Raw genomic sequence first — 20,601 nt, 5'->3', positions numbered from 1 at the left:
CGTAATTTAATACATTTCCTAGGAGATTAGAAATATTCTAGATTACAAGATAATTGAGCAGTCTAGGAATCAGCACTGTAGGAACATCCTGAGCCGATTGGAGAGTGGAAAATGTTGTTAATGGTGGAGCTGAAGGAGGATATTATTGTTCTGCTGTTGTTGCTTACTATGTAGAAGGAAAAGAAGGACTTAGCATTCAAATGTGTGTTTTCTCATATCTTTGATATATCATGTAGCAGAAGACAGAGCAATTGCCTCTTTGCCTATGGACAAATAAAAGTTAACTTTTATTTTTATTTGGCTAAAAGCTTGTGCCTCCTTCAGTGAAACTGAGTTGATTCATGTTCGAAGTGTAGAAAAAAATATTTGGACTCAAGGAAATGGTCTCTCCTTTTCCTGCCTTAATTCAAGGTACATTTGAGGGTTTAATACCTTCCCCTGTGGGTGCAGCCTGGCCCCTAGCCCCTTCCTATTTTTTTTAGGGGAAGTCTGTGGCCAGAAGTTTCACGGCAGTATTATCTGACATCAAAAAACTAACTGGCAAATTGCCTGTTCAGGGTGTAGGAAGTTTTCTTGGTCACTTTTGGTTCTGCTATTTCGGTGCTTGTTTTGCTCTTTTCAGCTATGTATTCACAGGTTTTGAATGGGCAATCTTACTAAGGTTTCAGGTTTTCTTTGCCCACTTCTACTGCTCCTAGAATCATTCTTTCCTTTTTCACATTTGTAATATTTTTTCACTTTAGACTAAAAAGGACCCAAAACCATTTCTGTTTTGTCCAGTCCTGTCTGCCACTGTAATAAGCAGCATTTCATCTCTACTTATTTTGTCTTCTCTCTTCAAACCACTGCTATGTTAGTATAAGAGTAAACCCCATTCCTACGATAGGAATTAGCTTTAATGACGTGCACTACAAAAAATGGGCAATTTGTATGTCAGCTGTAATATAAATGAAATAACTTGAGGACAGGAGAGCTTGTGAGTATTTTAGCAGGCTCTTCCTGAGCTTGCTGGTATGAGCAATAGCAAAGTATAGTCAAAAAAGATAGGTGTTACTCCTCAGTGTGATTAAAATTGAGGTGGTTGTTGTGGTTATGAAACACCACAGGTGGAAAAGGAAGTGTGAGTCTCTTCCACTAATAATATATAGGCTGATAGTAAAATAAAATCAAGCAAGGGCATCAAACTACATGGATTTAATTTCAGGGTGTTTGGTTTTTGTTTTTTTTTTTACTTTTCAACTACAGCTGATCCTACTGCTCTGGGATTCATCATTTCTCCGTGGTCTCTCCTGCTGCTTCCATCTGGCAGTGTATCATTTACTGATGAAAATGTCTCCCAACAAGACCTGCGAGCCTTCACAGCACCGGAGGTTCTGCAGAACCATTCGCTGTCATCTCTGTCGGACGTTGAGAAGGTACAGTACCTCTTCCTTGGCAGACAGCTGTTGTGTGTTGCTGCTGATCCCTTCACAGAGGAGCTTTAAATTGTCTTTTTTGTGTCCCTGTGGTTTGTGATTTGTATGTGTAGTTTGTTCTGTGAGGGGGAGGGATCCTCCTGCTTCGTTTTTGTTCATAAAACTGGAGTAGTGATTATGGTTGTATGCAGTTATGAAGAAGAGTCTCTACAGGTCCCGGTCACATATATGCTACTGAGAGCCATACTTGGGCAGTGGCTGCACAGAATAACTGACCTTAAAACTAGTCTTAAACAACACTTCACCTTCTTTTTGTAAAACATTTCAGTGACATCACCAATTGTAATTTTCAGAATTTTTTTTTAAAAATGCATCTGAGAGGTAAGCAGTCCAGGGCTTTGACAAAAGGAATATTCCTGCACTCACCTCAAAAGAAAACGTTTCTTTTAATTAGCGTAAGTGTTCCTCAGTTACATGCAAAATTGCTCCTTTCCACCTTTCTTTTTTAGCTCTTCCCCAAGGGGAGATGTTCAGACAGGTTAACTTTGTATATGTGATCTCCTCCAGGTCATGGATAGGCACAGTCAAAATGACAGGCTTCTCAGATGTTTTAACAAGAATTTGTTGCAAATGGTAACACTTTCTCTGGAAAACCATTCCCTTGGCTTAGTCAAAGATATTTAGAAGTGGGAGTAAAAAAGGAAGTGGAGGTCTGTTTGTATCTCCTTGGTTTCTCTGGATCAATAATCCTTGGAGAGGGAAGCTAACCACAGCCAGTTTTGTAGTCTGGGAACAATTATGACATTTGGCAGTCTTCCTCCAGGAAGAACAGCAACATGTTCTTACTCCAGAGGAAAGTGGTATTGGCATCGATAGCTGTTGTGTGCATAAGGACTATTAAAACATGTTTTTCTGTGTTGAATATTTTGTGTTTGCAGCTTTTTTTCTTCTAACCTTGTATAGAGTCAGTTTTCTTTAGGACTCTATTACTGAATACCTACTGAAAATTGGTTTCCTCAGTTACTCTCAAGCCCTTTAGAGATCCCTCTTGCCCTGCATATTGTCAAAATTAATGGTATCATAAAATATGTTTATAATTTTATCTGTGAGAAAACTATAAACAATTGGCAACCTAGGTTGAAAGGTTTAATAGAGAAGTAAAAATGACACTGACATAAATGCAAATTTGGGTTCTGTTATGTAGGATGCAGCTGCCAAGTTCTTTGGTCATACTGTTGGAATTGTTTATCTTCTTTCAAGAGGGGACAACACTTGAAGATAGTAATGTTACCTCTAGTGCCAAGGAGTTAATGTACAAAACAAGCCTTTAAAAATGCAGGAAAAAGTTTTGAAGTGACAAGTTTGTGACCTTCTTCAGAGCTGATTGCATTCTTTGTTCTATGCCAGTATTCAGTATGCTACTTCTTTCTTTTTGAATTAGAGGGCTGTTTCTATTAAAAGCCACGCTGTGATGTTTCTTGATCTTTAGGAAGGAATTACACAGAGGGACCTCTGTGGCCTGTAAGCTCCAACACAGAGCACATCAATTGGCAATGACCAGATACTGGCATTCTGTGCATGTGCAATGCTAATTAATCCTCTCTGATTACGGTGCTGTGAATTTCTTTCCTGGTATCAGTATAACTCTGCTTGCTGGATGCGAGGTGATTTGCTTACTTGCTTATAAAGAAGAAGAAAGCTCCCTAAAACACTACTTTGTGCAAAAACTTTTGTCCTTTTATGGCTTTATAAGTTTAAGTTATTAGGGCTGATAAATAAGTTATATGTGCATCCCTCTTTTTTTGACTGCTTCCTTTTGCATTCATATTAAACTGAGTATTGGGTGGTACACACTGGTTGCTTGCAAGAAATGTGTTGACTTCATGTTTCTTAGATCTTGTTTTGCTGACTGTGGTAACTTTTAACATATTTAGACCTTTTTTTTCCTTGTTCTGTAACAACTGGCTGTAGCTCACTGAATTAATTTACTGGAAATCTTTGGTGTTTTCCTTTTTGATTATTCTTCTAAAAGTTGCTGAAGGCAGAAAAATGCCTTGTTTTCAAGGCCTTTTAACAGACAGTGACAGAGTTGCATTTGTGTTTTGAGTTATGACTGTGCTCGCTAAGACAAATTAACAGTGTATTCAATAATAAATATTAGAAAAAAAAAGATAGGAAATTAGTACCCTTTTGATTCTAAAACACAGTCAATTTGAATCCCAAATAAATCTGAGGTAACTGCAAGCTTATTGGAAACGAAGTAACCAAGCCACTCTAAATTATAATGGAAGATTAATTTTGGAAATGAGTTTGATGTTGATTTATTTTGGAAAATATTAAAAGTATCATAGTAAAAAAGTTAACTAGAATTTTTGAATAAATGCTTTTATTTTGAAAGTTGTTTTTAGGTAGATTAGTAGTTTAGGCTTAGTTTAGGTTTAGTTTATGTTTTAGTTTAGGGGTCTGACTTCAAGTCTTGGTTTTGGAAATATCTTTTGTATCTTTTGTTATGTTGAAGCTCAGAATCATAGAGTGGTAGTATATCCTGAGTTGAAAGACACTCATGAGGATTGTCAAGTCCAAATCTAGATTCCAAAGAGGGCAACCTAAAAGTGAAATAATGTATCTGACTGTTGTTCAAATGCTTCTTGAACACTGACAGACTTAGGACCATGACCATGTCTCTAATTAGAATTAACAATTTTTATTATAGACACTTTAATTGCTGTTCTTGCACTGTTGGGGGACGGATGGAGTTGTGGAGTTTATATCCAGTATATCTGGATATGTATGGAAGACTTTCTAGTATTTCAGTTGAAAGGGTAATGGGTAATAAACCACTTTTCTCAGTATTTGAAAGATAATGTTTCTGGTTGAATGGGGCAGTGATATTAACTGAGAACTCTTTGATGCATGCCTCTGACTACTGACCTAACCTGTACTTTGCATGTAGCAGAGAGACCTTATACATTGTTGGCCTCTGGGAGAGGAGGCTGGTGGGTGAGCCTGTGTTAGCTACACAATGCTGGCTACCTATTTGTGTCTAGGATAAAGCAGTGTGTCACCTGCACCTGTGTACTGTGCTGTGTACATTGCATCTGCACCTGTGTGTATTGCTGCAATCCTGCCTGAACGTGTCACGGGCAACAAAATTTGCCTCCTTGTTTTCCCTTCTTGAGGGGAAATCGAGCACAGTCTCAGAGAAATTCTCCGTGGGTTTGCTCCGAATTTATCACAAAGAAAAGCATTGTTTCTCTGTTTTTTCTCTACCTGAATATCATTCTTGCAAATCTGTGTGGGCTCATTGCTCCATCTTCAGTGGGACTGAATCACAGCAGTAAGGAACAGTGTGCCAGCAGTATCTGGTGTATCGCTGCCTTAGACTGATGGGAACCTTTCTGTCCTGTGCTGACTCATACTCTGTGCTAGACAGAGACCATCCCACAAGATTTTAGCGGCAGAAATGTCGTATGGGAGTGCTTCTCTGAGTACGTTGAATTTCTGTTTTATATGAATAAAGCGTGTTGAATTTACAAGAACGATTTTAATAACATTTTGTTTCTAAGTATATTTAGTAATTGTTTCTTTACCCTGCCACAGAGCTGTGTGTTGCTCTTGAATACATGAAAAGGAAACTTTTTTCTGGTTTATGGTGGAAATCTAAAAATACATGATACTTGTGTTTGGGATTAGTTCCCCATAGACTGCAGTAATAGTATGATGACTTACAAGCAATCTTGTCTAAAAAGAGAAATATTTGTGTTACTCTTTTTCTGAGTCTTGAGAATATATTTTGTTGTCTTGAATAGGCTAAGAGCCTCCTCAATACAGAAAATTCACTTGTATGACCTTAAGCTAGTTCTACATGTGTGATTTTTAACAACTCTACAAATTTAGTGTGGGAAGAAGAAAATTTTTATAATTTCTATGTTCTCTTGGGTCCATTCATTACCTTTTGTACAGTCAGTTTACACCTGAGTTTTTAAAATCTGTATGTGAAGCACCTGAGTCAGCACAGATCTTGTAAATTTATATATCTAGAACTTAAGATGTTTTACTTTTAGTTGGTGAAGAAGGTGACTTAAGTGAACATTTAAGTTATCACTGTCCCTGTAACTGTTGTTCATTGCCTTCAGAATTATTTAATAAACTTGTTGTTTTAGGTAGCATAAATATTACTAATAGCTTCGTAGAAAGAACCATCACTAGTGTATGTTACTTATACATTCCAGAAAAAACTGCTTTTTTTCCCCCCAACTTACTTACCTGTTTTGTTTTGGCACTCACCTACAGTGACAGCCTATGCTTGTGCTCTTAATTCTGCAATATTTAAAGGTTTTATTCCCTGTACTGATGGGCTTAATATGTTAAAGATATATTAATGTCATTAATGTTGATATTAATTGTTAATTATACATGTAATGATTAATATATTTGTATCTTAAAATATCAGTAATAGTTACTTCTTTATATGTTTATATTCTTATGTTCATTCCTTTTTTTCCTTCGATCCCCATCTTTGGGATCTCCTGATGATAGTAGCCCACTGTTTGAGTCATCCTAAGGTCTGCCTTGCCTTCAGAGTAAAGTTTTGAGGATCCTTGGACACAACCATATAGTCTTTATCTCACCCCAGGCTGATCACATGGATTACATGAGTTTGTGGCTTCAATGTGAAATGAAAGCTTGAAATTAAACAGAGAAGACAGAGGCACTGGTTAGATGCAGTATGTTCTGTAACAGTAGAATTTTCTTCTCTGATTCTCGTGGTAAAGGAGAAGAAGGATTTGAAAGACAACTGAGCTTAAAATACCAGAGATATATTTATAGGCAAAATGATGTTAATTGCTCTCCTTTAAAGTTGTGCTTTGCGTTTCCAGTTGTGTTCAATGGGTTGACGAATGTCTTGTGTCTTATGACAGGTCCATATTTATTCTCTTGGTATGGCACTCTTTTGGGGAGCTGACCACGAAGTTCCTCAAAGTCAGGTAAGTTTAGGTTTGGTTTTATTTAATAGTGCAACTTCAGACTTGATAGTTTGACTGACTGCGTCAGAGTTAGCACAGCATTGGAGTTAACATAGCATCTCGTAATGAGTCAGTGAAGAGAACTTCACAGGATTTTACAGAATGATTAGGGTTGCAAAGGGCCACAGGAGTCATCTGGTCCAAGCACCCTGCTCGAGCAGGGTCATCCCAGAGCACACGGCACAGGATTGTGTCCAGACAGTTCTTGAATATCTCCAGTCAGGGAGATTCCACAGCCTCTATGGGCAATCTGTTCCAGTGTGTGGTCACCTGCACAGTAAAGAGGTTTTCTGTCCCATGAAGTGTGTAAGGATGATGGTGGTGTTGTCTTGCAGGAAGAAGGTGCTGATAGTACATTTCTCTTAGTTTCCATGAAGATATATCTGAGCTAGTCTGTCCTGTAGTGCCACAGGCTGAAAGAACAGTTGAGGCTGCTGACAAAGGAGAAAATAATTTGTTTTGGTTTAGGCTTATATAAAAACAAATATTGAAATAACATTGTTGTTTTACACATAATAAAGCACTTGTTCTCTATGCTGCCGTAAGTTCTGTGAATCTGGACTTGGCACATACAGATACTTAAGTTTCACAATAGCCAAGAAAGGGTATGAATTGTTTGGAACAGGGAGTAGACTCTTGCTATTGACTTGTCAGTCAATGCAGACAGAGTTGCAGACTGCTTAGAACTGGGTGTTATTGCTCAATGGGGTTATTTTACACACCCAGCAGAACTCCTAGACTGTCTTTCCACAACTGACTGAGGATAATGTGATTCATCATCTTCCTGGATGCTCCTTCCCTGCCCCCAATTAAACTTTTAGAAGTAAATGTCTAAAAGAATGAAAAGAAAATGAAATATATTTGAAAAAGCACATAATGATGGACTTGGAACTGCAGGATTGTGCAGCTCAAGGAGAGAATAAATTTGTGGTTCACATTTGAGTTTGATCCTACTAGTTGGTGTTGTGTGTAAAGATAAGGAAGGAAGTTTGGAAAGGCTCTTCCACAATTTAAGGATCCAGTTCCTAATACTTTCTGTAACAGAGTGGTAGTTGGGTTCTCAGTTGTACTTATTTGGAAGTAGCTGCCTGAAGGTGAAAATAAAACAGTCTGAAGCTCTGACTGTTTAGGGGTACCTATTCATAATGCTTACCGTGCCTGTCCCAAAAGCCCCAGTAATTTTAGACAGCAATCTGCTTTCTTTAATGTCCTGTCTTGTAGGACAAGAAAGGAACAGTATTTAGCAGTAGTGGGAGAGGGACTTAAAGTAGGTAGAGGTGTTGAGCAGAAAGTAGGCATTAATTTTAGTCCCGGATTTGTTTCTTTCTTTGGTATTAGTGTAGCAACAGCTTCTCAGTAATGCAGTGGGAAGGCACACTCTACCTGTTCATAGAACAGTATTTTCCCAAAGATGGTGTGGTGAGGTATGCCTGGAAAGAATTTACCTTTGGGATATTCTCATATGGTGCCTGTGGAGTTAGTGGAGGCAAAAGGACAGTCTTGTGTATGGCATTACTTTTAAATGTTAATGTGCATGTAAAGGTTTTCCTGTTTTTTAATACATTTTCTATATTTGTCTGCCTGTGTTAGTTAATGAGCTGCTTCTCTGCTGGGAGTGCGATTGAATAAGAGAGTGATTTTTTTGTAATTAGTTAGAAGTGATAGATGGGAAAAGCCTATGTTAATTAAATCAGGGTGGTCCAGAGCATTTTTTATTTTTTATGGTACACCTTAAGAGTACTCATGCAGGGAAGATTGGAAGACTGTAATTATTTGAAGTGCTCTGTGATGCAAAAAGCATGACAATGCTTGTACTTTGTGGGTAACCACCCACTTTGGGAGAGCTGCAGATCAGAAAGCTCAAGTCCCAAGTGCCTGCAGCATCTGAGAACAAGTGTTATCTCCGACTGCTGCATACCCTGAGGAGGGATATTCCACGTTCAGTGTGCTGCATTAACTGAATGGGTAGAATAGAAATAAATCTAGATTTACTTTTTTTTTTTTTAACTGAATGGGTGTTGTCCTGCAGTTATGAAGCTCTGCTTCCTTAACCAATGGCTTTGTTATTTTATTCCTTACTTTTTGTTGGTATTGTTTTATGATGTCTCTGGAATTTGGAAATGCTAACACATCTGCTGCAAAATATTGGTGAGGTGAGGAACTACCCAATATGAGCATAGAGGGTTGTACAAAATGATTGTAGTGCGAACTGAATTTTATACTTGTGACTGGCTGGCAAAATGTTCGAAATCAAGGGAGAAAACTTGCTCTGAATCTTTTCACTTTTATTTTGTTTTCACTTATTCATTAAGCATTTGAGAAAGGAAAGCATCGGTGTCCTGACCTTACAGATCAGGCAGCTTGTTTGGGCTAGAACGTTGCAGAGCGCGAATTGAGTCTAGGTGCTGAATGCCTGTCTCCTGTTCTACAGCCACTATTTTTTCACCACCTAGATGGGGACTCTCAAATTGGCACTCAGATAACATAGGCAATAAGTCTCATGAATAGTTATTTTATGTTGTTGAATGTCTTTGGTTTCTGAGCGTTCAACAAGTCACTGTTCATACTGATTTTTCCTGTTTCTCCTGTTCTTGTTTGTCACTAGCCTATCAAACTTGGAGACCATCTCAACAGCATCCTCCTCGGCATGTGTGAAGATGTCATTTATGCCCGTGTATCCGTACGGACTGTTCTGGATGCTTGCAGTGCCCACATAAGGAACAGTAACTGTGCCCCTTCTTTTTCATATGTGAAACAGTTGGTCAAACTGGTTCTGGGAAGCCTGTCTGGGGTAAGTCTGTGTCAGTGTTTGAGAAATAATAGAGATGAGCAGGAAGAGAGCAGAAGTGCTAACTCACAGTCACTCTGCAGTCATTCTTTGTCTTGTTTTGATATGTTGCAATTTTGGGAAGGGTCAGAAGAACTGCTTCTCTCCCCATGTTACAAGTTTGTGCACTTGACAATTCCTCCTGAAACATGCATTCACGAGTTTCCGAGGAAGATAATTTTGTGAACTGTGTCTTCATTTAAAAAAAATGAGGAGACACAGAACAAGATGATGAACTCTAGAGCAAGCCTTAGACTTGTTGCTACTTGAAATGCTTCAAAAATGATTGCTGTGAGTTTTCTTTATCTTAGTTATGTTTGCCTTTTGGAGAGTTGCTTATTAACAGAAAGAAGGACTCTTTAGGCAGTGTGCCAATTCTCTTGCACTTCTGCTCAGCTCTTGGATATGAGAATTGTGGAGGATTTTATTGTCTAATGATGACCAATCTGTCAAACTGTTTTTAGAAGTCAAAGAAGCTACATGAACTCATCTTGCAAAGTTACTATTCCTGAAAGACAACTTCTGTCTTCACCTAAACCATTACAGCATAACTTCAGAATAGTTCAATTGTTTCAAGTTATAAAGGAAGACCATAAGTTGTCATAGAATCAAAGAATAGTTTGGATTGGAAGGGACCTTAAAGATCATCCAGTTCCAGCCTTCCTGCCATGGTCAGGCACACCTTGTACTAGATCAGGTGCTCAGAGCTCCATCCAGCCTGGCCCTGAACTCTTTCAGGGGTAGGGCATCCACAGTTTTCATGGGCAACCTGTTCCGGTGCTTCACCATCCTCTCAGTAAAGAATTTCTTCCTCATATCTAATCTAAATCTACTCTCAGTTTGAAGCCATTCCCCTTTCTCCTGTCACTATAGGCCCTTGTAAAAAGCTTCTCTCCATCTTTCTTGTAGGCTCCCTTCAGGAAGGCCACAATCAGGTCACCCCTAAGCCTTCTCTTCTGAACAAACCCAATTCTCTCTGCCTTTCCTCATAGGAGAGGTACCCCATCCCTCTAATCAACTTCATGTCCCTCCTCTGGACTTGCTCCAACAGATCCCTGTCCTTCCTGTGCTGGGGACCCCCAGAGCTGGATGCAGCATTCCAGGTGGGGTCTCACCAGAGTGGAGTAGAGGGGCAGAATCCTCTCCCTCGCCCTGCTGACCACACTGCTTTTTATGCAGCCCAGGACATTATTGGCTTTCTGGGCTGTGAGTGCACATTGCTGGATCATGTCCAGTCTCCCACCCACCAGCACCCTCAAGTTCCCTTGGCAGGGCTACTCTTAATCTGTTCATCCCCCAGCCTGGATAGATACCGGGGTTGCCACGACCCGAGTGCAGCACCTTGCACTTGGCCTTGTTTAAACCTCATGAGATTCCCATGAACCCACTTTTTGAGCTTGTCCAGATCCCTCTGGATGATATCCCATCCTTCAGGTGTGTCAATTGCTCCACTGAGCTTGGTGTCATCTGCAAATTTGCTGAGGATGCACTTGATCCCTTCATCTTTGTCATTAATGATGGTATTAAATAACACTGGTCCCAATGCAGAGCCCTGAGGGACACCACTTGTCACTGATGCCCACTGATACTCTGAGCCACTGACCCTCTGGATGTGACCGTCCAACCACTTTCTTATCTATCTAACAGCCCACCCATTGAATCCATCTCCCTCCAATTTGGAGAAGGATGTTGTGGGGGACCGTGTCAAAGGCTTTATAGAATTCCAGGAAATGACATTTATAGCCCTTCCCTTGTCCACTGATATAGTCACCCCATCATAGAAGGCCACTGGGTTGGTCAGGCAGGACTTGCCCTTGGTGAAGCCATGATGGCTGTCGCAAATCACCTCCCTGTCCTCCTTGTGCCTTAGCATAGCTCTTAGGAGGATCTGTTCCGTGATCTTCCCAGGCACAGAGGTGAGGCTGAAAGGTCGGTAGTTCTCAGGATCTTCCTTTCTACTCTTTTTAAAGATGGGCACAATAAATTGGCAATATTGTCAGATTATTCTCTGACCATTACTTGCTTTCTTTGCATTCTGTTTATAATTAAAACAAATGCTGCGCAGTTTGTTATTGCTGAAGTGATAGCCCATGATAGTCCTGAATATTATCTGGTTTTATATCATCCAATTTTTTATCTCGCAGTGTAAAAATTTTGGTGTCTAGAGACGCAGCACTGAAATCAGGTGAAAAACTTTGATCTTGTGATGCTTCCTTTCTTAAAAAGATTATGATCTGATTGTTCGATAGTTTCTTCGTAAATGTGGTTTGGAAATGCTTGCAGAATGTGAGAGGTCCCTGCATTTGTCTAATATTTGGCAGCAGCTGATTAAGCCAGGCCTCCAGAAATATTGCTGAGCCTGAGCTCCACAAAGCATTGTCTAGTCCCTGAGGTTATGTCTCCTCGCTGTGATGTCTGAAGTCTTGTTTAGTTGCCAAGTGGAGCTGATCTGTGATTCAGTAAAATAAAGGGCTACAGGGCCTTAATCAGTGATTCTGTTAAAATAAAGATCCTTAAATCAGGCCAGAAGCTATAGAAACAGCTACTGTGGAAAGTGAGTCATTTTTCTCCAAGTTCTTCATGGCTCTTTCTGCTTAGCAAATTTTCTACCTTTCCTCCCCTTACTCTTGTCAGCAGGCTTTCAGTGGGAATCTGGGGTTAGTGTGACAAACTGATCTAGACTGGCCTGCCAGAGACAGCTGTAGTGGTCCCAGATGCTTGTACTGAAATCCAGTGGGGAGCTGAATCCAGCAAGTGTGTTCCCGTCTCCCTATACCATGTTGATAATGAAGGAGCTGGGCTACTGGTGGTTACCCAGTGCTGAAGCTTTGCTAATTTCTCTGCCAGTAACCTTTTAATTCATAACATGTCACTGCGTTGGCTTTTGCAAGGAGGCCAAAAAAAAAAAGCTGAATAGAACTGAGTTGACAGAACAATGACGACATAGCTGTGCTGCTGTGTTTTTCTGCACCTTAGCTAGCCATCCCTGCTGGTTTTAATGTTCTGTATGTGTGCTGGAATTTAAGTTAATGAGAAAAACATATAAATTTGTTTTTTCAGAAGCAGAGTGAAACTTGCTATTCCAAGATTGGTTTGCCTCTAATCTTGATTTGCCTTATCAGAGGCTTGAGAGGTCTTAGCTCTGTAACTGGTCATTTGGTGGTCTGTGAAGTACAGCTGAGAGGTCCCTTTTGAATATTTTCATTTTCCATGTTAATGTGCTTTGTAAAGGGCAGTACAGCACAAGGCTGATTCAGTCTGTTTAATGTTAATTGAGTTGCATTGTAACTGTAATGGATAGAAGTCTGCTTGATTCCTCCTTCCCTCCTCCCAGCTAAGCTGCTGTCCCAAATTGTGCTCCTGCCATATCGAAAGATCTCACTAAGAATGTTTTGTTGTAGCAAATAAGACCTTTTTTCAATGATTGTATTTCACAATGATGTGAAATAGCTTTTCTTAGGGAAGTAGTGATTTTTTTTTTTTTTAAAGTAAGGAGTAATTAAGCCTGAAAGGAAAGGAATGGGCCTGAGGGGCTAATGAGACTTCTCACAAATGTGTGCATGGGATTTTACATGTGCAATAAATTGTGGGGGGGTACAAGACTACTTCCTGTTACACAGAAAGCTCCTCAGGCCAATCACAAGTTCTAGTCGTGTTGCAGTCATGGAAGATAGTTTTTGTGTGTTGCTGTCCCTTCAGTTTGCTGTAGAGATGGAATGTATTGAAGTTACATGCTTGTGAACTTAATTTATTCTTAGTGGAATAAAGGTAGGCCAAACACGTAGTAAAATAATGCACAAACTATTCAAATATAGATAATTCTAGGGGATATTCTCACTGATTAACCTTTTTTTTACGAAAAGGTTTGAACTGCCATTCCGCACTTGAACTTAACTGTTTGACACTGACTAGTGTTGTTCATTTACATAAACGATGCTTGTTTCATGTTAATGTGAGCTCTTGCAGTATTTAACTTTGTGTTACTGCCTTTTTTTGCAGATGGATCAACTGTCTTGCAATGGAGATAGAAAATTGCAGCCAGACAGGAGCCAGGCTATTCGGGAGAGGCTGAGGGGAAAAGGGCTTCCCACGGGTAAGTGCTTCGTTGCAGTAAGGGTTATGGCTAAAAAAAAAATACAGCCTTCTGGAAGACCAAGTTTGGGTAGATTTTGTGACCAAAGAAATGAAATAGAGGAGGACTTGCTTACATTCACAGAACTCTGATGGTTCAGTGTCTAGCTAAGTGTTGGTGATGGTGACAGGGGAATGATTGTTTCAAGAAAAGACTTGGCTTTTTTCAGTTCAGTCGTGGTAGTGAGAAAAGGTTTTAAAGGTTCTTGGCCAGAAGTTTTGTTTGTGGAGAAAGGAAATCTTCAGCTGAAGGTCAGTCAGCTGGAGGGACCGGAAGCAGCTTTTCTTTGTTCCCTCTTTCCTATGGACTCTGCTTTTTCTTCATAGCTCTAATTGCACAAAGCCTCTTTTCCAGATTCCCGGGCAGCCCTGGTCTCTTTTCCCTGCACACAAAGCTTTTTTGCTGCTTCCTCTTTTTCTTCTGAAGAGAGATATTATATGTTCCATCACAGTTCTGTGCTTTGACGGTGCATATGGAGGCCAGGTAGGGTTTTACTGTTACTTCAGGGAAGTAAGGAAAGACGACAGTGGCAGGACAGGGAGGAGGCAAACAGTTGCTGTTGCCACTGTGGAGGAAAAAGGATAAAGTGACGTAGGATAACAGCTGATGCTGGCCGTGACTTGTCACTGTGTAAGGTCATAGATGTTGTTGTTTAAGGTCAGTGGCAGCATCAGCAGCATCAGCTCTGTGCTAGGCTTTTCAGACAAGAGGATGTATTCTTCCAAAAGACTGGTCTCAAATTTTTCTGGAAGAACTGTGGAGCTGGGCAGGAGCATTTTATAGGTCATCATCTTGGACCACTCTTAAGTCGCTGTGATGCAGATGGTGACATGTTATATTCAGGTGAGACCACTTTTGCCCTAAAAGGTTCATTTTCTCGAAATGGGAGTATTTTGGTGCCAGCATGCGACATCACCCACAAATACTCACCACTGTAAGTTGTCAGGGACAGAGGGTTTTCGTCTGCCTCACGTCATCTTGCTGCCTCTTTACCACTAGTAAACTTGGAACACTTATGTTGGTGGTGTGCTTGAGTTGCTCCTCTGTTTAGTTTTGTGTCAAGCAACAGTGCAGTGAATTGCAGGAACTGAAATAATCCACGGAGTTGTGACAATGCGAACTGCAAAGGTTAGACACAAGTCTGGCAAGGCATTGGTGGTCTTCCTTTGTTGATTCTTTTTTGAGATGAGTCCTAGATTAGGCTACTGTTTGATATAAAAACCTTATGTCAGTGATTGCCAGCCCTTCCAGTACATCACTATGTGTTTAGGAACAGTTTCTGGTACAAGCTGTTGCTTCGTTTTCTGGCACAAATTCACTGTTCTGGCTGCTTTCTCAGGGGCTTTGTTTTCTTACTGGTTTTTTTTTTCTTCTTTTCCAGAATATTTCTGCAACAATAGGGAGATCTGTAGGAACACAGGATCTACCTAGTTAATTTTATTTGTAAACTATGTAATGTCTGCCTTTCCTGAATTTCTTAAGCTCTTTCTTAAAATTAATTCTTACCCTGGTTTCCACCAATTTTAAGGGTTGAACCAGAACCTTATTGTTCTGGTTGTTAAATTGTTAGTTTATTCTTTAACCCTATTCTTCCCAGTCTCCAGTGTTGCCATATTCATAGTTTCTTTACACACTTCTGTTCTTTTGTCAGTACTACCCTATTCCATATGTCTTTCAAGAACTTTATTTGAGCACAATACCTTACTATCTCAAGCTTTGTCATTTCCATACTCCCTTTCCATCATCTATTCTGTTTTTTATTCCATGATCATAATACACCATGTTTTGGTGACGATCAAAATATTTGTTAAGTTTTGGAGACGTACAGGGTTGTCTGTTTTCACTGCATTAGCAAACCCTGATTATTCTTTCCTTTGTTGTTTCTAGTTTCGTTTTCTCTGCATAGTCTTTTGCTGGTTTGCTTTTCGTTTTCTTAGAAAATCTGTAACTTTTTTTTTTTAAATGTTTGTCTGGTTTGAGGGGTGTTGTTTCTTTTTTCATTTGTTCTCCTACCCACAGCTTTGCTTAAACGTTTTAGCAGATTTTTATTTCTCCAGAAGTAACGTTTGTCCCCAACTTCTTCAGTATATCTCAACAAAAAAGCTTTTATTTTAGGTTGTACTAAACTTTGGAGATTGTTGTAGTATCTCCAGCCACTATCTCCATGGCTGTCTGGTTCAGTGCTAGGGTGAATAACATCCCTGTAATGTCTGAAACTTTCTCTGAGAAGTATGTGTTTTAGTTAAAGGAAATAAGACTAGATGATCCAATTGTTGTTTTTTTATTGCATTCTCTGACTTGAAAAAGAAAGTCACAGCTAGGATATTCTTCCCTCTTATCCTTGCTTTTTTTTGAATCACTTATATGTATGACTCCTGAAATGGTTGAGAGTAGTTGATTTATATTTTAATTACAAAAACGTTCAGTTAGGATGCAGTGTCTGAATCTCTGAAGGGCTGTGGAGCTGAATGTGTGTCTTGCTGCTGTGTGCTCACTTGCCTTCTGGCTCTGCCTAGGATTTCCAGGTGCCAAGCAGAAAAGGTTCCCTGCACTGTGTGTGCTTGTGAAATTACTGGGTTGGGGAAGAACAAGCAAAATTAGGGGTTCTTGGAGACTGAGGAGTCCACTTGGCTCAGCTACTATCAACCAGTGAATTCAACACAGGGTTTTAAACAGCCTTGGTCAAAATCACTCAGTTTCTGAAAGGCCTCTCTTTTTTAGGGAACATCACATTACTCAAATAATATTTTTGAAATGAGTGAACTTGATAACCCCCAGACTACAGAGTTGGCTGTAGAGATGGGGGGGCAGAGAGTCCCCATCCTCTAACACCTCTAACATGTGTAGAGTGTTACAGATAATGTGTGGCACCCCACGGAATAAATATTTGTGCATCACTGTTCCACTGCAAACATTACATTGTCTGCATTGCTCCAAGTCTGGTCTGTTACGAGTCTTTTTTTCAGAAGAGAAGATAAATGGAGGTCACTCATTCCTTTATATTTTAAGCTCTGCCTGTCCTGCTTCCACTCAACCTCTTCCAATTTCTCTATATCACATTCACTACCTGTGTAAGTCATTCTTTTTCTCCCTTTCCTTAGAAGGTTTGCAACCTTCTTAACTTCTCCAAAACCTTTCCCAATTCTACATCTGTTATCAGTCATGTTTCCTGGTATGTCTTAATAGCATCATCTTACTTCTTTTTATTTTGATCTTAGATACGTTCCTTGATCTCCACTTTGCTGAAACCTCAGGGAATTGTAAAATACAAACCAGTACCTCTCACATAACCAAACCAGTTCCAGCTGTTTTCAGTTCCATTTTTATGCTGATGTTATGTATACTGAGACATGTATTTGAAAGTTGGTGAGGACCCAGTGAATTGGGTGTCTGATATTTATGAGGCAGCTCACATTTGACTTAGGGCAGTTTAATGCTTGTTATTTCTTTTTCTGCAATGCTGGTTTGCTTGTGCAAATTCTGTCAATGGTAGCGTGGATCAGCTGCCCTGAGGGCACTGCTTTAAATTTCTGGGAAAGCGAGCTGTAGAATGTAATGCTAATTATTATACTGATTGATAATCTCATAGATTGAGGAGCCACAAGTAGAAGGCCAGATGAGAGTTTAGGAAAAATGTAATGGTAAAAGAAAAGAAACCAAAAGAGCTTCAGCTCAGAAAAGCATGGAGTCCTTTTTCCTTCAATTATCACTGTGCTGTTCTTCTGCTGTGTGCAGCTGAAATAAACACCTCTTACTGCATTTGCAAAATGGCAAACATTTAGAAAGGTAGGAAGCTATCAGACAGGATTATGGTTTTGAGTGAACTGCCTTTCTAATAAGTTAAAGTTATGTCAGTTATCTTTTATCTAAGTGTTTGGGTTTAACTACCTCTGAGGAGACATTTTGGTCAAGTTTAGCAGTGAGACAATTGGAGAGGGCAAGGGGGGTGCACATATGGATGTGTCTGACTTTACTAGTTATTTTACCGATGTATTTAAGGAAATAAAGGTGGCGAGCAGAAGTCTTTTCTGGAGAGGACAGAAGACTGGTCTGATACTTACTGAGGTGAAGTTCTGTTGAGTCATTGTGAAAATCTTAAAGAGAATTCACAATGAATCAAATAGCTGTCTTTTGGGGAAAAAAGCAACATAGGGGTATGGTGTTTATTGTCAGCTTAGGGGTATCAGTGTGATACACTGAGCAGGTAACTTAAGACAGCTGATAAATCAAGCTAAGTTCATGAATATAGAGATGGTTCAGTAAGAGAGATGTGCTTCTAATTGGAGAGTAGCCAGCTAATACCTTAGATATTTGCAGTCTTTGGAAATTGCTATGATTTTTGCCTTAATTGAATTTCATTATTTTTAGGATCAGTTTTCCACACAGTATTAATCCATAGTTATCATCGCCGGGGCTTTATTGTTGACTTAGGATAAATGTTTTGAAATATTTTTCCACCTCATCTGTTTAAATCAAATTTTTTGCTCTTCTTAGGTGACAAGGTTGGATATTTACAGCTATTCATTTCCATCTTTATGTCTTGAAGATAATTATTAAATTAATAAATAGCTTTGTGTTAATGTTCTCCCCAGTTAAATTTATGTCTTGTCTTTTTCGTGACTCATTTTCTGTGGCTATCTTGGTGAATGAGTTTTATGGCAGGGCTGACTGCAGAAATAATTTATTCTAAATTAATATTACAGAATGTTTGCTTTTAGTCAGGTCATACTTGGAACACAGTGTTTAGGAACTGACTTAGCCAGCAGAAGTAGAAGCAGTAAGACCTGTCATGAGTCATCTGAACCAAGGAGTGTTATTTAATTTTTGTACTCAAAACACTTTAGACCTTAAGAGTCTTTACATCAAGAATTATTTGTGGAAGTTACTTGACTAACTTGATAAAATTCTTCTGATGTGATGAAAGAGTAAATAAGTGCTAAACTCTTTCAAATATAAAGCAAGAGTTAATTCACTGGGTTACTCTTCACCACAAACTATCCTTCAAAAGGTTGTGACGGCTATTTAAAGTCCAGTTGAAATCTCCATAACTTGTACTTGCCTGGCAGCCCTCTTCCCAGCCATCTAATAATTGAAATCTTGCACCTTATGTGTTTATTTGCAAAGTTCACCTTAACTGTGCACAACAGGAAATATTTGGAAATAGAGATCAAAATTGTTGATGTTGATCAACTCCCTGTTTCATGAGACTATATACGCTATCAGATGCAGCAAAAAATAGTAGGTGCTCTAAACTGAATAAAAGATGCTGAGGCTCAGTGAAGTTAATTTTAATTTTAACAAGAAATGCTAGTTCTTACTTACTGTTCTTCATGATGTCAATTACCAATGTAGCTGTCCAGAAAAAACTCTGACCAAAAAAAAATGTACCCTTTTGCTTTTGATCTGGGGAAATTGATTGTGGATTCTATTTTAGTTCCTGTTCTGGGTGAAAATGCAGCTTCTAGTCTATAAAGAAGCAGTTTATAGTGATGATCTCCATGTGTGAACTGAAGTAGCTTATGCATTATGTTGCTAAATCCAAGCACACAGATTTAAGCTATCAAAAGCTACAGCACAAACTTAATTCCATTGACTTGAAAATTACCTCATCTGGAAATAGTCTTTTTTTTTTCTTTTATTTCCCCTGTCTCCTCAGTACTAGAAAAAAAAGAATTGAGTAGGTGGAGAATAACTTCCAGAGTTCAGCAAAACCAAATGAAAGCCAGATGAAGGTTTCTTGTTGAATAAAAAAAAATAAATTACTTTTTTGCACTCCAAAAACTATGCCTGTTTTCTTCCAGTAAGTGTTTCTGGTTGCATCTAGCAGTACTGGTGGTTTGCCTTGGTTGAAATCTTTTAAATTTAAGTATAGTAGCTACTGCTATATGGAGTTTCCAGCCTGGCAGTGTTGGAAATGCTGTTACAGTGCTGCTGAGGACAAACTTAGAACTCTGAAGACAAAACAAGAGTGGACTCAAAGATCAGTGAGGAAACCAAACCAGAGATGTCAAAGGCTGTCTCTGAGCAGAAAAGCAGCTGTATCACTGAGCTTCTCCTGGGGTGTGCAGAAATCCAGGGAGGGAATAGCTAGGTGGACCTTTTGGCTACTTGGTTGAGAAACATACCCCAAAAAATTGACCCATAAACCTGAGGGGGAAAAAGCAATGGTTGCCTGAGAAAGGGAAGAGGTAAAATGTTGCATTTATGAATTATGAAGTGCTACTTGGCAAGGATCACTACCACTGTTCTGAACAAAATGCCTGGTTTCCGGAGCTATTTGGTGTTTTTTGATAGAAGAGCTGTGTCAGTCCAAAGCAGAATGCAAATTGTTATACAGGATTTATAAGTTGGTCATTACTTCCAGTGCTTTCAGCAGTCCTTGTGTCCAGTTCATTTCTTTCTTCACAAAGAATGCATTGTTTAGGAGTACTTCTGTCTGAAACTTGGATTTTTCTCAGCTATTTAGAAAGTAAAAGAAACGAGGAGGTGCCATTCCTAGCAGTCAACCCACAGGCCACATCTGGCTCTGTTGTCTTCTGTTTGGCTCTTAGCCTGCCCCAAAGGGATTGCAAACCCAACTCCTCCACCAGCTACCCACTCATGTTTGAGAAACTAACCACGTTGTCTTGGGAGAAAGAGTTTTTTCTGTTACTTTGTTTTCTGCACAAAGATGGTGTGGGAGATGTTTTTTAAACTCCTGTATAATAATTTCCTGTCTTCAGACTTTCCAGTCTTGTGCTTGTGTGCTTTCATGCACATGTGGGCAATCTCTCTCTGCCTTCCCAACCCCCATCTCTTCCTAACCACCCCCCACTCTTGTGTGTGTGTATGTGCATATATCCACGAGTTGAAATTTGTAATAGAGATGAAAAAGTTATTCCATTTTGTGCAACGAGAAGAAAGAGGAGTCAGTAAGACTTAAAAGAAAGTTGAACTGTTTTTATTCAGTAAAAACAGATACAGTATGTGGAAGTAGTAACTGTGTTTGCTTTTACATAGTATTTGATTAATTGCCTTTGTGATCAAGCTGGTACACAAATAATTGCAGATACACTGGATTTAGTCTTTAGTTTCCTCTTGCTCAGAGGAAAATCAACCAGATTACTGTCAGTGTAAGTGAAAGATGGTCTGTGAATGACACTGGTGTTAAAGAGGGTATAGTTGCATTCATAGCTGAAGACACCAAAGGAAGAAGGAAGC

At 39.4% G+C, this 20,601-nt stretch overlaps 1 protein-coding gene across 2 annotated transcripts in view; it reads left to right on the top strand.

Annotated features, from left to right (window-relative positions):
• PTPN13 (protein tyrosine phosphatase non-receptor type 13) overlaps nucleotides 1-20,601 on the top strand; it is a 117,580-nt gene that overhangs the window by 32,159 nt on the left and 64,820 nt on the right. Inside the window, exons 3-6 of one of the 2 annotated variants that reach the window (XM_027721110.2) lie at nucleotides 1,246-1,415; nucleotides 6,338-6,403; nucleotides 9,048-9,233; nucleotides 13,269-13,362. In XM_027721110.2, the coding sequence (XP_027576911.2) occupies nucleotides 1,246-1,415; nucleotides 6,338-6,403; nucleotides 9,048-9,233; nucleotides 13,269-13,362 (516 nt within the window). Of the gene's footprint in view, nucleotides 1-1,245; nucleotides 1,416-6,337; nucleotides 6,404-9,047; nucleotides 9,234-13,268; nucleotides 13,363-20,601 lie in introns of those variants that run through there. The other variant, XM_039391028.1, reaches the window with a different exon arrangement.

Source organism: Pipra filicauda, unplaced genomic scaffold, assembly GCF_003945595.2.
Source record: "Pipra filicauda isolate LSUMZ 115617 unplaced genomic scaffold, ASM394559v2 scaffold8_size5757611_pilon, whole genome shotgun sequence".
In the NCBI taxonomy this organism is placed as follows: domain Eukaryota; kingdom Metazoa; phylum Chordata; class Aves; order Passeriformes; family Pipridae; genus Pipra; species Pipra filicauda.
Note: the sequence above shows the minus strand (reverse complement) of the source record. Positions and strands in the feature narration are given on the sequence as shown.